This window comes from Macrotis lagotis, chromosome 2 (genome assembly GCF_037893015.1).
Source record: "Macrotis lagotis isolate mMagLag1 chromosome 2, bilby.v1.9.chrom.fasta, whole genome shotgun sequence".
In the NCBI taxonomy this organism is placed as follows: domain Eukaryota; kingdom Metazoa; phylum Chordata; class Mammalia; order Peramelemorphia; family Peramelidae; genus Macrotis; species Macrotis lagotis.
The window spans coordinates 257,959,935-257,976,817 of NC_133659.1; the positions used below are offsets into that span (position 1 = coordinate 257,959,935).

The following is a 16,883-nucleotide window of genomic DNA, read 5'->3' on the forward strand; positions in this document are numbered from 1 at the left end:
TTTTTGTCATCTTAGGCAATCCAATAGTTGTGAGGTGGGATATAGATCATATCCCAAAGAGAGCATTTTAAAAATATAACTGTAGTTTTAATTTCTTCATCTGAAAACGGTTGTTCATATACTTGGAACATTTATCAATTGGAGAATGACTTGTAATTTTAGAAATTTGATTCGGTTCTCTCTCTCTATTTTATAAATGGGTCCTTTATCAGACACACCAGCTGTGAAAATTGTTTCCCGGCCTTCTGCATTCCTTCTAATCTTGGTTGCATTGGTTTTATTTGTAAAAAAAAAATGTTTTTAATTTAATATATTCAAAATTATCCATTTTGCAATTTATAATGTTCTTTATCTCTTGTCTGGTCACAAATTCCTCCCCATTCCACAAATATGACAGACTTGTTCTCCTTGTTCTCCTAATTGGCTTATGTATCATATCATCTGTGTCTAAATCCTATAGTAAATTTTTTAAAATTTTTTATTTTTAAGGCAATGAGGTCAAGTGATTTGCTCAAATTCACACAGCTGAGCAATTATTATTTTTCTGAGGTTGGATTTGAATTCAGGTTCTCCTGACTCCAGGGTCAGCACTCTATCCACTGTTCCACCTAGCTGCTCCCCCCATAGCCATTTCAACCTTATTTTGATATGAGGTATGAGATGTGGATCTCTGCCTAGTTTTTGCCATACTATTTTTCATTTTTCCCCCTGCAGTTTTTGTCAAATAGTGAATTCTTATCCCAGAAACTAGAATTTTGTGGGTTTATCAAACAGTAGATTGCTATAAACATTTACCACTTTTTCTTATGCTCATCTAATTCACTGATCCACTTCTCTGTTTCTTAACCAATACCAGACAATTTTGGTGACTGCCTCTATAATAATATAGTTTTAGACTTGGTACAGTTAAAGATATATTTTGAAGATATTTCAAGATAATTCAGATGATTCCCTTTCCTTCTCCCAATGAGAAGGCAAGGAAAATAAAACCTATTACAAATATGTATAGCCATGCAGAATAAATTTCCACATTTGTCATTTCAATTATATTTTCTTTTTTTTAAATAAATTTTATTGAAATGGCTTTCTCCATCACCAAAATTTCAATAGTATTCATCCTCCAACCTCTTCCACACAGATTGTAAATGAGTTTTATTAAAAGGGTAAAAAGGACAAAGAAAAGTTAGCCAAATGTATCTGGGTACTTATCAACTCAAAACACACACACACACACACCAAAGACCTCCCATCACTGCAAAGTGGTAGGATAAAGGAGTTTTCTTTTAGGATGTGTTTTCCTGTTTAATTTTGCCACCTTTACTATTATTGCTTTGAGATGGTTCTTAATGTGAATTTTTAGTAGTTTTCAAAGCTGCTTCACAAAGGTATAGACAGGTACAGTGAGACTGGCTTCCCTTATGTAAAGTATTCTCTATGTTCACCTAACCTCTTGAGAAAAAGAAAAAACAGGAGAGAAATAGGGAGACAATCTTAGCAAAGCCTCACAGATAAGTGTCCAAAGTAGCCTCACCATCAAAAGCACTATCAGCATCTCTACTTGTCACTGGTGGGCTATAGAGTCTGAGTGGACACTGATTGTGTGGGGTTTCTAGATGGCAATAAAAGTGTCCCCCTGCTTAACCCATAAAAGCAAAGGTCACCAGAGGAACTGTACTTGGGACACTGCTCTAGCTCCATCTATCCTGCAAATTCTGATTCTCTATTGCTTTGTATCAAATAGCCAGATACATGAGGTCAAGTTCCACATCTTCTAATTGTGGACTATAAAGGAAGCACAAAAAAATATTCTTAAGATGAAATGGGAGGGAAAAAGAAAACACAAAGACTTCATTAGAATGCCCTTCACTTCCATTCCTCTCTGGGTCACTCGAAGCGCACATGGTGGCACCATCGACCAAAGTGAAGCCTGAAGATGGGACTTCCTGATCTTTCTGCTGACTTCTTGCTTTACACTCTTTGTGCTCTTCTTCTTTTTCTTACTCTTCTGAAGGTTTTCCACTTCTTTCTGCACCTTTTTTGGAACTGAGTTGTAACTTGATTTCCATGTTGTGAAGGTAGAAGTCACCAGTGAACATTCCTTATTTTTGGAATTTGACATTGCAATTGCTGTAAGATATCATTGGCAGAATCATTGTGGTTTTGACTGTCACTGTGATCACTGCTGCTATCATGTTTGTCCTTATTGCTGTCATCTGAATTGTCACTATTGCTATCATCACTATTGTTGTCTTTACTGTAACTAGTTTGGTAGGCAGATGGAATGTCAGGACACCTAAGAGCATTATCCAGTTCTTCAAAGTGTCTTGGGACAAACTGGGGGTGGCAAAGGAAGCACCATGAATTCGTCATCAGCACTTTGGTCATGTCCACTGTTGTCTGTGTCACTTGAAACTGATGTGGTAGCATCTGTGGCCAACATGGAGACTGAGGGTGATGATGCTTTATTACCTTCAGGCTGATTTCTTGATTCCTTCTCCTTTAATTTCTCCCATTTCCCACTTTTTGTCTTCTCTCTACAATTTGTCTCTAGGAGAGATCAAACATAGCTGCCAAGCAAGCTAAGAACATGAAGGTAAGAACTGTATACTGCTACTTGCTAGCAGGCTCACTCTGATGTCCTTCCAGGAGGTTTCTCAACCAGGAGTACAGCTCCAGTTGGAATCTTTACTCTGAACAGGAATCGCCGCAAAGATATTTTCTAGGGATTAAAAAAAAAAAGATAAGTTGCTTTTCCTAGTTGAAGAGAAGAAATAAAATAAATATGATAGTACTTGCCAGGTCAGGGTTCTTAGGGATTGGATAAAGTTTTGAACTGTTTCATAGACTGCCTTGCTTTTGAGATCACCTTTACAACTGTCTTCAATTCTGTTAATGTATTACTAATAAAAAAAACCTTTTACAGAACAACATTTGATCATTGACATACAAAACAATGACAAATACTACTTTGAATGGATGATAACTAATTTATATAACCAAAAATCTCCTGAGTATAAATTTTGATCAGAGGAGCCTTCTTTTGAAATTATTTAGTTTATCTCTGAATAGTTTAGATTATCTCTAGTATGTTAGTTCCATTTGTACAAAAAAAAAGATTAAAGATTTAATTTCTGAAGTGAAGAAATTTTAAAATGTTTGTTTTTCTTGGGTTAGTTATTTTTATTTTTCCTATTCTGGAGTCTTATTTAGTCTTCCATTTGGGGGCTTCATTTGACTTTTTCTGAATAGTAGGGAATCCTACAACCTCAAAACTCACCAACCCAATTCTAATCTCCCCCATTCAGAGAATTAGACCTTACTTAGGCTGTAATTTATCAGGCTATGACTTAAGTCTGGTTCCAGACTTTTCTTTCATTACTTATTCTAAATCTCACCCAAATAATAGGGAATTTGATCTTATTCCTGTAGCATTTAATGTTGCAATCTTTCACAAGCTTTGTCTAAATATTCATGATCATACTTTCTTTAAACACAGAATGAGTTCACCTATACCAAACAAGTTGTCAAACATCAGTATAAAGAAAAGATTAAACATAACATATACAATTTGAATTAAATATGTTACTTAGAAAGCAGTTGAACAGTTTTGGACAGAAAGCAGTGAGGCTCATGAGAGTGGTTGAACTCCAGGTATTTAACTGATGTTTGAGAGACCTTAGACCTAGAAAAAAGGTAAGGAAAAAGTCCTTGACTCCAGATACTAGGGTTGAACCAATTTCTCCTGCTTTTCAGATCTTGATCAGTGATTTCCTTGGAATTTCTAACCAGGGACAGGGTCTGTTGCTCAGATGCAAAACTGGGACAGCAACTTATTGATTCAGACCAGAAGAGCAGTGGTCAGACTTTACCTTGGAAATTGGGGGCTTCAAAGCATTCCAGATGAAAAGACAGAAGTTCAGCAGAAAAATCTGAAATACAAACACAAGAGTGAAGGGAAGAAGAGAAAGATAAACATGAGCATAAGGGACTAAAAGATAAACTGACTACATTCTAATATGGGGAGATAATACATGTATCCCCTCAGAACAATATCATTATCAGGGATCATAGAGAGAGTATTATTAGACAGAGGACCTTGGGAGGATTTTGCTTATATTTTGAAGATCTTAGAGGAAAACTGGAAAGGGAGGGATTGGGGGGAGGGGAAAGAATAGGGAAAATTCTCATGTCTTAAGGTTCCAAAAGTGGAAGTCTATACAAAAAAGGAAGAAGGTGGGGAATGGTTAACATGTAATATTTACTATCATTTGAACTGGTGAAAGGAGGAAAAATGTATCCATACACATATTATACCCACCCCCAGAGAAGGGTATAGAAATACATTTCACTCAGTAGATAAACAGAAAAGGGGAAAAATAAGAATAAGGAGGAGGGATCATCAATCTCAAATGCTCTCTTAAGGAAGGGATGGGGGGCAGCTATGTAGCAAAGTAGATAGAACACTGGCTTCAGACACCTTTGGCAAGCCACTTAACCCCATTGTCTTGCAAAAACCAAAAATTAAAAAAAAATTAAATTTTTAAAAAGGGGATGAAAAAAACTATAAGAGAACAGGGTAGGAGGCAGTGCAACCTTGGCAGTTATAATTACAAGGTTATAATTTTGAATTGAGATAAATTCATCATAAAATATATAATAAAAAATTTATCTGTTACAAGAAAGTCATTTGAAACAGAAAGATATACAGAGAATGAAAATAAAAGGTTAGAATAATTTATATTTTGCTTTAGCTGAAATAAGAAAGGCAGGGGTAGCAATCATTATTTCAGATAAAACAATAGCAAAAATAGACCTCATTAAAAGATAAACAGGAAAATTTTATTGAAGGATACCACAATGAATTAATATCAATAATAAACACATATGCAACAAATAGCATAAAATCTAAATACTTAAATGAAAAGTTAAATGTTGTCAGGAGAAATTGATAGTTAAATTATAATAGGGAATCTCAATTTAGTCCCTCTCAGTTCTAGATAAGTCTAATTATTGAAATAACAAAAGGACCTCAGTAGAATATTGGAAAATTTAGATATGAAAGACAATGAGATAATATTGTATGAGAATAGAAAGAAGTATACCTGTTTCTGTGTATTGTACCTTCACAAAAATTGACCCTATAGCAGAAATTTTTAATTCATCTCTTGTGAAAGAGGAATTAGAACTAAGGGGAAAGAAGAAACCATAAGAAAGGAAAAACATAAAAGAAGTTTTTAAAAAATGAACATAGTATGCTTTGCTCTGTATTCAGACTCCATAGTTTTTTCCTCTGGGTGGCATTGTCCATAACAGTTCTCTCAAGATTGTCCTTGATCTCTTTAATTCATCTTTTATAATTAATTAAATTAAGAATAATTCCAGGACTACGTAAATTGAAAAAAATTAACATTAGAAGGAATCCTAGCAGGTTTCTTCTGTGATACAAAATATTGTATTAATGGATATGCAGGGAAAGTCAAAATAGAGGAAAAAACTCTATAATCATATTATTATTTAATCTTTGTGTAAAAAATTTTAAATAAATTATAAGGAGACTAATTAGCAACAATATCACAAAGTCTGCTTATTATAAATAGGTTAGATGTATACCAAGAATGCAGAGTTAGTTCAGTATTAGGAAAAATTATAAACATACTTGACCATATTAATTACAAGAACAACAAAAATCATGTTCATATAATAGAGAAAAGGCTTTTGATAAGATACAGTACCTTTTCCTGCTAAAAACACTAGAAAGTACAAGAATGACTTCTCTAAAATGATAAGCAGTACCTATATAAAATGAACAGCCAGTATTATTTGTATGATAAGCTAAAAAACCTTTCCAGTATGATCAGAGGTATAGCAAGGATGTTCATTGTCACATTACTATTTTTTATTGATTTAATGTTTATTTATTCTCATTTTGTACAAATAATGTTTTTTATCCATTAATGAAATATTCTTGTTTAAGAGTAAACAAAATACCCCTCCCCCCAAAAAATATGGACTCGCTTGAGTGATAAAGTAAAGAGGAGAGAAAAAAAATTAAAATAAAAAAATAGTAATAATTGGGGTGGCTAGATGGCGCAGTCGACAGAGCACTGGCCCTGGAGCCAGGAGCACCCAAGCCCATATCCGGCCCCGTACACCCAATAATCACTCAGCTGTGTGACATGCAAGCCACCCTAGCCCCACTGTCCTGCAAAAACCAAAAAAAGAAGAAAAAATCAAAATAAAATAAAATGGTAATAATAGTAGGGGTAGCTGGATGGTGGACAGAGCATTGGCCCTTGAGCCAGGAGCACCCAGATCCCAATCCAGCCTCAGACATCCAAGGATCACCCTGCTATGCAGCCCCAGGCAGGCCACCCAGCCCCATTTGCCCTGCACCCCCCCAAAAAAAATAATAAAAAAATGTGCTTGAGTCTTTGTTCCAACACCAACAACTCTGTCATAAATGGATCACATTCTTTATGATAAGTCCATGGCAAAAGTTACTTCCCTATTTTTCCACCATTTCCATTGCTGATCGCAACTCCCTCCTTTCGTATTTCTCCACTACCACGTACTATATTTTCTCTTTCCTTTCACTCTGACTTTGCTATAGGGTAGCTGAGTGGCCCAGCAGACAGATCCCTGGCCCTGGAGCCAAGAGGCCCCGAGCCCCCTTACCACCCCTTAGGCCCAGCATCCACCTGGCCCTATAGTCCCGGACAGGTCATCCAATCCCAGCCCCTTGCAAGAAGTAAAAGAGAAAATGCGTTACATCTGACCACTCTTCCCCCATGGTCCATACTCTCCTCCATCACTCACATCCCCACCCCTTCCCCCTGTCCTCCACCTCCTTCTTATTACAGATGTTGATACCCCATTGAGTATATATGCTGTTTCCTCTCATAGCCACCTCTAATGAGAGCAAAGATTCCCTCATTCCCCCTTGCCTTCCCCCCTTCCATAATATTGCAATAGTTCATTGTGATAAAGAAAAATTTTATATGAAATATCTTGGCCAATTACCCCTCTCCTTTTTCTTTCTCCCATTACATTTCCCTTTTTCCTATTGATTCCATTTTTACACCATATTTTTATCTTCAAATTCAGCTTTCTCCTGTGCTTCAACTATAAAAGCTCCTTCTACCTGCTCTATTAACTGAGAAGGTTCATATGAGTATTATCAGTGTCATTTTTCTATATGGGAATACATGCAGTTCATCATCATTAAGTCCCTCATATTTTCCCCTTCTCCTCCAATCTCTATGCTTCACCTGAGTCCTGTATTTGAAGATCAAACCTTCTGTTCCATCTTTTTTTCTTGAAAGAAGACATTCATTTTTGCTGGGTAGTGGATTCTCAGTTGCATTCCAAGCTCTTTTGCCTTCCAGTATATTATATTCCAAGCCCTACGAGCTTTTAATGTAGTTGTTGCTAAGTCCTCTGTGGTTCTGACTGCAGCTCCACGATATTTGAATTGTGTCCTTCTGGCTGCTTGTAATATTTTCTCTTTGACTTGGGAGTTCTGGAACTTGGCTATAATATTCCTAGGGGTTGGTTTTTTGGGATCTCTTTCTCGGGGGGATCGGTGGATTCTCTTGATTTCTATTTTGCCCTCTGCTTCTAGGATATCAGGGCAATTTTCTTGTAGTAATTCTTTGAAAATGATGTCAAGGGTCTTTTCCTGATCATGACTTTCAGGTATTCCAATAATTTTTAAATTATCTTTCCTAAATCTGTTTTCCATATCAGTTGTTTTTTCAATGAGATGTTTCACATTGTCTTCAAATTTTTCATTCTTTTGGTTTTGAAGTATTGAGTCCTGATTTCTCATAAATTCATCAGTCTTCTGAGTTCTATTCTTTGTCTGAATGATTTGTTTTCCTCAGAGAGCTTTCTTATGTCTTTTTCCATCTGGCCAATTTTACTTTTTAAAGCATTCTTCTCCTCAATAACTTTTTGAACTGTTTTATCCATTTGATCTAAGCTGGTTTTTAGCATGCTATTTTCTTCAGCATTTTTTTTTGGATTTCCTTGACTATGCTGATGACTTCATTTTCATGTTTTTCCTGCATCTCCTTTCTTTTCCCAGTTTTTCTTCTAACTCCCTCATTTCATTTTCAAAGTCTTTTTTGAGCTCTGTCATATCCTGAGCCCAATTTCTGTTTTTCTTGGAGTCTTTAGATGCAGGAGCTTATGCTTCCTCATCTTCAGACTGTGTGTTTTGATCCTTCTTGGGCTCATATGTGAAATATTTCTCAATGGTGTTCCTCTTTTTTCTCTGCTTGCTCATTTTCCCAGCCTAATCCTGGTTTTGGGATGCTTCCTGAGCTTTTGGGACACTCCCACCAGGGTCTCAGTGTGTGAGGCTCTGTCCTCCCTCCTGGTCTGTGAATGACCATATGCACCCCCCTCTGCCGCAGGGCTGAGGTGGAGAGGGTCCCTGCTGTTCTATGGGGGGGGCCTAGACTGCGATCAGGATTTGAATGTGGTCAGAGCCCTAGATTCTTGTTCCAGGGGCAGAGCTCTGCAGTCTATCTCTCTTCACTCCCCTCCCTAGGTTCAATGGGCTCATGCCCTGGGGGCTCCTGCTTACTGGGTCCGCCTGCTTCTGTTTTCTTCCTTGGCCATGCTGCTGCTCCCTGCTTGCTGTGTGCCCTGAGGGCTGGGCTTCACATCCTCTATCTGGCAGAGGTGTCCCCCCCAATAGCTGTTCTCCGAATTTGTGCCTGGTGCTCCCCAGGGCATAGGTCAGTAAACTCCCCTGCTGCTGTGAGCCACGGCTCCCAGTACCCTGGGACTGCCTCTGAGAGGCTGAAGTTCTTTCGCTCTGGCGGGCCGCCCCTCCAACCCCGGGGAGCAGAGCCTTTCTGCTCTTTTCCAGGTTACCTTGAGTAGGAGAACTGCCTCACCGGGTCCCTCTGTGTCTCTCGAAAATTTAATTAGTCCTTAGTTTCAAAGTTTTATGAGAGAGCACCTAAGAGACTTTCCTCTCTTGTCGCCATCTTCCACATTACTATTTAATACATAGAACTAAAAATGCTAATTCTAGCAATAAAAGAAGAAAAAGAAATTAAGGGAATAAGAAGAAATAGGAAACATGGTTGTCACTTAGGAGATGATGTGCTGCTTTACTTGGAGAATTTTAGAGAATCAACTTAAAAACTAACTGAAATAATAAATTACTTTTACAGAGTTTTGAACAATAAAATAAACTCCCATAAGTCATCAGCATTCTGTACATTTCCAACAAATTTCTGTACATTTCCAGCAGGAAGAGATAGAAAGAAAAATTACATATAAAGTGATTATAAAAAGTATAACATATTTGAGAATCTGTGAAGACAGGTTTCTTTTTGGTTTGGTCAGAGACAAAGGTGCTGCTTATTCCAGTTCTTGCTTCGTGCAAACAGTCTCATCTCCATGACCACTCTTTGCCCTGGTATGCAGTGAGCCTTAGGTTGACACTGTAGCAACAAGTCAACAAGTCACTTGCTTCTAGGTATAGGTCTCCTCCTCGTTCCATGTTAGATCTGTACTCCTTTGCCCTCAGTGACAAAACTGTCTTTCCTGTAGAGAAGGGTACAAATCAGTGGTCAGGTTCAGCAAGATGTGAGCAGTGATAGGACAAAGGTACAAGGGAATTTCAAGGAGAGGATTGATTTGAACTGGTTCACTAAGGGACCAAGCCTAGGTAGAGAAGAGAGTATAGCCAAAGCAAAGGTGATGGTTCAGGAAAATATCGAGGGCTAGAGGGATTGGAAATTTTGGTGAGAACAAACAATGAGTAGACAGATAAGTGATTATGAAAAAACCACCTAGGTGATGCCTCAGTTTTCTCAACTATAAAATGGAGATAGTTACTATATCTCGTGATTGTCGTGAAGATAAAATGACATAATATTTTTAAAAGTGCTTAATTCAGAATTGTAGCTATGATCGTGATATGCATACTATTGTGCTCCAGTGAAGAAAATGAGGAGAGGGATGGTTTCAGAAAAAAAAAATATGACAAGATATATATGAACTGCAACAAAGTGAAATGAGAAGACTTTGGAGGTCAATGTGCACAGTAACAGCAATGTTGTAATGATAATCAGCTGTGAAAGACTTGGCTCCTCTGGTCAATACATTAGTCAAGACAATTGTAAAAGACTCATGATGAAAAAATAGTATCTACCATAGAGAACTACTAATAAACCCTAAATACAAATTGAAGTTTAATTTTCTCATTTTATTTTTCTTACTTTTTTGAAATATGGCTAATATGGAAATCTGTTTTGTTTAATTTCACATGTATAATGAATATCATATTCCTTGCCTTCTCAAAAGATGTGTAAAGAGGTGTCAAGGAAGGAGATAATTTAAAAAGAAAAGAATGCTAAAAATAAATAAAACATTTTTTAAACTGCTTATTTCAGTACCGGTTCCTAGTTAGGTCTTTAATAAATGTTTTTTTTTTTTTTTAAGAAAGATTATGGAAGTATAAAGGAATTTCAGAGTTCTTGTAAATGGAAGTGCAACATTTTATCAGCAACAGTCTCACAAGGGATATGGTCAGTTTTATGTGTAGCTGAGGCAGAATGATGGAGTAAGTTATGGAAGTTGAGTAGATTGATAAAATTTTAGGTTTGAGAGTGTGAGAAAGTATTACTATAAAGTTGAAAATCTCCCCTAATATGAAAGTAGGAGTTAAAGTAAGGAGGGAGACTGTAAACAATTCATTGAGAAAAAAGGAAGAATGAATTTGGTGTCAGGAGATAATAGCCACCAGGTCTGGGTTAGTTGATAAATTTGAATAGTAAAAACCTCCAAGAAGAGACAATAGCTAAGTAATAATTGTAGAGAAAGAGTCTGGAAGTGTTATTCCAACTCCCCTTCCAAGGACAAATTTTTTGGAGGATGGGTATGAGAAGCAAATGCAACCTCTACCAGAAAGGATGGTGAGGAATGCAGTATCATTGATGGGGTTAGATGTGGGAGATGAATGTAATATCAGTAAATGTCAAGAGAAAGAAGTTAAGGAACATGAGAGAAAGTGCTCTAAAATGAAGGTAAGTTTGTTCATTATAAGTGATAATTTTTGAGAGGACAAGTAGAAGAGATGGATTGATTTGGAGAGGGACATGGGTGGGAATAAGATTGAAATGGAAGGAGATGAAAGAGTAGACAATAGAGTTGGGAAAGGACTGTTTCCTCTTTGGTAGTTTGGGATTGAGAATATCACAGAGAATAAGAAAGTAAGAGAGGTTGGGAGTTTCCTACCTCTTGAGGAATGAATGAATCCAGGCAGAGTATCAGTGGTAGAGGAACTCTATTATTGAATGCAACTGAATAGAATCTTCAAGGTAGCTTAACCCTAAGGACTTTCTATTTGGTAAATAGTTCTTATGATCTATTTGGAGACTAGAAACCTAAGCAGATTCTGGCTGTTAGTCTGATTCCTGGAATACTCCTGCTGTCTGAGCAGTAGCCTCAGACAGCCTAACTATTGAACAGTTGACAGTGACTGGGTTCTGGATGAGTAGGAGTTGGCAGATTTTTGAATAATGAGGATTGTGGCTTTAAGAGATCAATGTCCTACCAATTTTGGACTCAAGACCCCCCAGTAAGCTTGTTTTAGTCTATTACACTTGTTTCGAGGTTCACATTTGATCTTCTTTATTTTCCTTGAACATCCCAACTGGCCTTGGAATTCTAGTTAGCTTTTTTACTAAGGGTGTTCAATATTCAAACTTAACATACCTAGTTCAATCTGGACCAGACTGCATCTACCTTAGCATTGATTTAATCTGGTATCAGACACCTCAAAACTCTCAACCTGAGATGAAGTCATCACACACATGTCCCCTGGCATTTGAATTATGCCCCAGCTGGCTTTCTTAGAGACCAGCAGGGTGGAGTAGAAAGTGCCAGGTGACAGAGATCAAGAATCTGGTAGGTTTAGGTTCCACCTTTTATGTTTCCTGTACCTGTGATCATTCTTGGAACTTAGGTAACTTATCTGTTAAATGAGAGGTTGAGTAATTTGGTGTCCCTTCTAGGTTGTGACCTATGAAACTGTTATTGATTTTATGACATCTTATTTTTTCTTCTGAAGGTACCAGAAAGCAGCTGAAGAAGCTAATGCAGATAAGAAGAAAAATGTAAGTATTCAAAAACTTAGAATAATTTCTCATATAATAACAATAAAAAAGCCTATGTCACTGTGCTACAGCCAAAAACTATTAGCTTCTTCAGCTCCTGTCAGCTAAATTTTTTAATTTGTTAGCTATTTACTCAGGAAAACTTGACTTTTTAAAACCTCACTTTTTCAGTGAAATCTTGCTTTTGATTCACTTTTTTGGGGGGGGGGATTCCCTGAAAGAGGGTGAAAGTCAAGTGATGTACATGAGATCATCAAGGTAATGTAGTGATTGTGCTCCAATTTTTTTCTGCTCTTGTCATCTTTTCCTTTAACCTCAAAATGTAAATGCTCCCTTCCATGTTTTTAACCTGTTGGCATCTTGGTATTTTCTTTGATTCTGTGATTTAATTCTTTAAATCATCATTTCCCAAACTTTTCTAGAGTTTTGAAATACATTGAGGAAATCCATAAATGCTACATGTAGGTGGAATGGAAAAGGAGCTTGGATATGGAATATCTTTGGAATAACCAGCAAAATATAGGAAACAAAATCTATTTTATGCTGAACTATTGTCTTGTAAAAAGTTGTTGAAATATTTTATTAAATATATTTAGATTTTAATATTTTAGAGGGAGAAAGTGTCACTAACACTGAAGTTTTTTTTCTTCAAGTGCTCAGAGGTCATTTAGTACAACTTGTACCTGAACAAGAATCTCTTCTAAAAAAACAGAATATTTATGTTGTAGCCAGCTAGGTGGATAGCCAGATCTGAAGTTAGACTGAGTTCAAATCCACTATCAGAACCTTACTAGTTTTGTGCTTTGGGAAAGACACTTAACCTCTAATTGATTCAGTTTCCTCAACTACAAAATGGAATAAATTAAAATAACACTTCCCAGGGATGTTATGAGGAACAAATGAGAATTGTAAAACTTTTAGGACAGTGTCCATAGTGAGTGCTATGTAAATGTTATCTATTATTATTTAGAATATTTATCTTGACCCCTAATCTAGTTAAAGATTCATAATGTGTAAGGATCCATAAGAACTTCTCATAGATTTATTGCTCTTAAAGAAAGGAATTGTATGATACAAATTGAAGATGGACTGGTCCCATTAGAATAATGAAGGATGATAGGTAGACAACCATGGTTCTCCTTTGGTACTCTTGGATACAACATGAGGTAGGTTACCATAAAATCACTGTACTGAAGATTAGACTATTAAGAGACAGGTTTGTATATGCCGTATTGTCACCAGTCTGTTGCCAAAAAATCATATCCTAATGCTTTGCCCCACACTGCTGGAGCACCATGATGCCTTACTAATAATGGAGGGACCCACATTCATAAGGCCAAGGACTCCCCATAGCCTCCAGGTCATTACCAGAAGTCCTGTTTCTTATTCAGTCAGGCCACTGGAAAAGACTGTGAGAATGTCTGCCCAACATTCCCCTTACTGTAATAAACTTATTGTGCTAGTCATGCCATCATATTATATGATATGGTCCTTCTTGATTATGAAGGACTATAATCCCTACCCTCAGGATGCAGGGAGAAAGTAAAGAATGCCTCCAGCACAGTGGACTTTTGGGAGGAGCGGGTGGGGCAAGCGTGAATAGATTTCAGTTTCCAGCACTACAGGTCTGTTTTTGAGTATGCTGCATTTATTTTCCTCAGATTCCTTGTCATGGGATGTGTTCGTCTAACTGAATACTTTTTAGAATTCAAGTTTCTAACTTTTGACTTGTATGAAAATAAGACTGGGAATGACAACTGACACACTTGATAACAGTCAAGATGTGAAAGGGTCTTAATAGGCTGAAGTATTAGGTTGAACCTAAGGAGGATGAAACTCAGTAAGGATAAATGTAAAGTCTTATTCTTGAATACAGAAAGTCAACTTTACAACTTCATACAGCTGGTATGATAAAACAACCATTATTCTGAAAAGGTTCTGGGGATTTTAGTGGATTGTAAGCTCAATACGGGTCAGAAGGGTGATCAAAAAAGCTAATGCAGTCTCTTGCTCCATTTAGGGGGAATAGCTTCCAAGAATAGGAGGGGGGAAGGGATAATAATCCAGCTGTGCTCAACCTTTGTGGTTACCATGGCTTATGGAAGACATCGATAAACTGGAGAGCCTCTGGAGGAAGACAACCAGGTTGGTGAAGGGCCTTAAGGACAATTAGAATTGTCCATAAGTATAAATGGATTGCCTCAAAAATGCTAGCTTTCCCTTCAAACAGAGACTGCAAGGCTCCTTATGGGGGGCAGGGGGGGAACTTGTAGTAAATTGTGGGGAGTCTATGGATAGCCATTGAAGTCTTTCCAATTTCTGTGATTCATAGGATCACAGACATAGAACTGAAAGGGAAATTAAAACCCAACTGCTCATTTATAGACAAATGAAACCCAGAAAGGTTAATTAACTTGCTTTGGCCACAGAGCTATCAGGCAATGGAGTCAGGGTTTAAAACACAGGTTGTCTTAACTCTAACACTCTTTTGGATATGAAGCCAGTAAATGATGGTTTAACTGAGTGAACTCTGAAATACTGTATCTTGTGATGAATGGAAGTTGGCATCAGGGTTAGGCTGGATAGAAAGGAGAATCACTTGTTTCATGTCATATTAAAATTTTACTGCATTTTCAAGATACGTTTGTAAAAGATACTAGCACTGTATTCAGTAAACACATTAAATGATTGTGAAGCACTGTGCTAAGAGATATAGGAGTAAAGAAATAAGTATAGCAATGTAACATGTACAGGAGTAATTCAAATGTAGAATATTATCAAAAAAGAAATGAATTAGTTTGTCATGATATCAGTAAACATTTTTGAAATGCTACCTTTGTTAAGTCACATTGCTTAATATCGAGGGAAGAAAGGTAAAGGATAAGCTCAGTCTAAAGAAGCTAATCATGTACAAACAAGCTATATACAATTTATCTGGATGAAACCAGGCTGTCTCTCTCACAGATTTTCTTTCCCTAAATGCTAATAAACCATTTCTTTAAAAATACATCCTAGGGGCAGCTAGGTGGCACAGTGGATAAAGCACCAGCCCTGGAGTCAGGAGTACCTGGGTTCAAATCTGGGCTCAGACCCTTAATAATTACCTAGCTGTGTGGCCTTAGGCAAGCCACTTAACCCCATTTGCCTTGCAAAGTCCTAAAAAAAACATACATCCTAGACTTTTGCGAAATCAGAAGGTGGGGGCGGAGCCAAGATGGCAACAAGAGAGGATCATCTCTTAGGTGCTCTCTCTTAAAACTTATAAGTTAAGGACTCTAACTAAATTTTTGAGAGACAGAACCCACAGAGGGACTCAGTGAAGCAGTTCTCCAACTCAAGGTAACCTGGAAAAGAGCAGAAAGGCTCTGCTCCCCTAGGGTTGGAGGGGCGGCCCACCAGAGGGGTAGCCTGCCAGACCAAAGGAACTTCAACCTCCTGGAGACAGCCCCAGGGTGCAGTGGGGAGTTTCCTGATCTACACCCTGGGGAGCACCAGGCACAACTTGGGGGAACAGCGGGGGAGCTCTGCCAGAGTGAGCACGTGAAGCCCAGCCTTCAGGGCACAAAGCAAGCAGTGTGGCCACTGTGGCCCAGATCCAGGAACCAGAAGCAGGCAGAGCCAGTAAACAGGAGCCCCCAAGGCATGAGTGCAGAGCCTAGGGAGGTAGTGGAGAGAGACTGTGGAGCTATGTCCTCTACCCCTGGAACAGGACTCTGGGGTTCTGACCACATTCAGATCCTGATCACAGTCTGCCCCCCCACCTCAGTCCCATGGCAGAGGAGGGGCGCTTATGGTCATTCACAGACCAGGAGGGAGGACAGAGCCTCACACACTGAGATCCTTGTGGGGGGTGCCTCAAAAGCTCAGGAAGCACCCCCAAAACCAGGCTCAGGCTGGGAAAATGAGTAAGCAGAGAAAAAAGAGGAACACCATTGAGAAATACTTTGCCTATGATCCCAAGAAGGATCAAAACACTAAATCTGAAGGAGAAGAAGTCCAAGCTCCTGCATCTAAAGAATCCAAGAAAAACAGAAATTGGGCTCAGGCTATGACAGAACTCAAAAAAGACTTTGAAAATCAAGTGAGGGAGATAGAAGAAAAATTGGGAAAAGAAATGAGAAAGATGCAGGAAAAACATGAAAATGAAGTCAGCAGGGGCGGCTAGGTGATGCAGTGAATAGAGCACTGGCCTTGGAGTCAGGAGTACCTGGGTTCAAATCCGACCTCAGACACTTAATAATTACCTAGCTGTGTGGCCTTGGGCAAGCCACTTAACCCCATTGCCTTGCAAAAACCTAAAAAAAAAAAAGTTATTGAGGAGAAGAATGCTTTAAAAAGCAGAATGGGCCAGATGGAAAAAGAGATAAGAAAGCTCTCTGAGGAAAACAAATCCTTCAGACAAAGAATAGAACTCAGGGAGATTGCTGATTTTACGAGTAATCAGAACTCAATACTTCAAAACCAAAAGAATGAAAAATTAGAAGAAAATGTGAAACATCTCATTGGAAAAAACAACTGATATGGAAAACATTTAGGAAAGATAATTTAAAAATTATTGGAATACCTGAAAGTCATGATCAGGAAAAGACCCTTGACATCATTTTTCCAAGAATTACTACAGGAAAATTGCCCTGATATCCTAGAAGCCGAGAGCAAAATAGAAAGGGAGAGAATCCATCGGTCTCCCTGAGAAAGAGATCCAAAAAAAACAACCCCCAGGAATATTATAGCCAAGTTCCAGAA

The 16,883-nt window shown here is 37.9% G+C and overlaps 1 protein-coding gene across 3 annotated transcripts in view; it reads left to right on the top strand.

The window, feature by feature from the left end:
* LIMA1 (LIM domain and actin binding 1) overlaps positions 1–16,883 on the top strand; it is a 125,621-nt gene that overhangs the window by 48,925 nt on the left and 59,813 nt on the right. For all 3 annotated transcript variants that reach the window (XM_074225938.1, XM_074225936.1, XM_074225937.1), the window contains one exon: positions 12,095–12,140. In XM_074225938.1, coding sequence (XP_074082039.1) covers positions 12,095–12,140 — 46 coding nt within the window. The remainder of the gene's footprint in view (positions 1–12,094; positions 12,141–16,883) is intronic.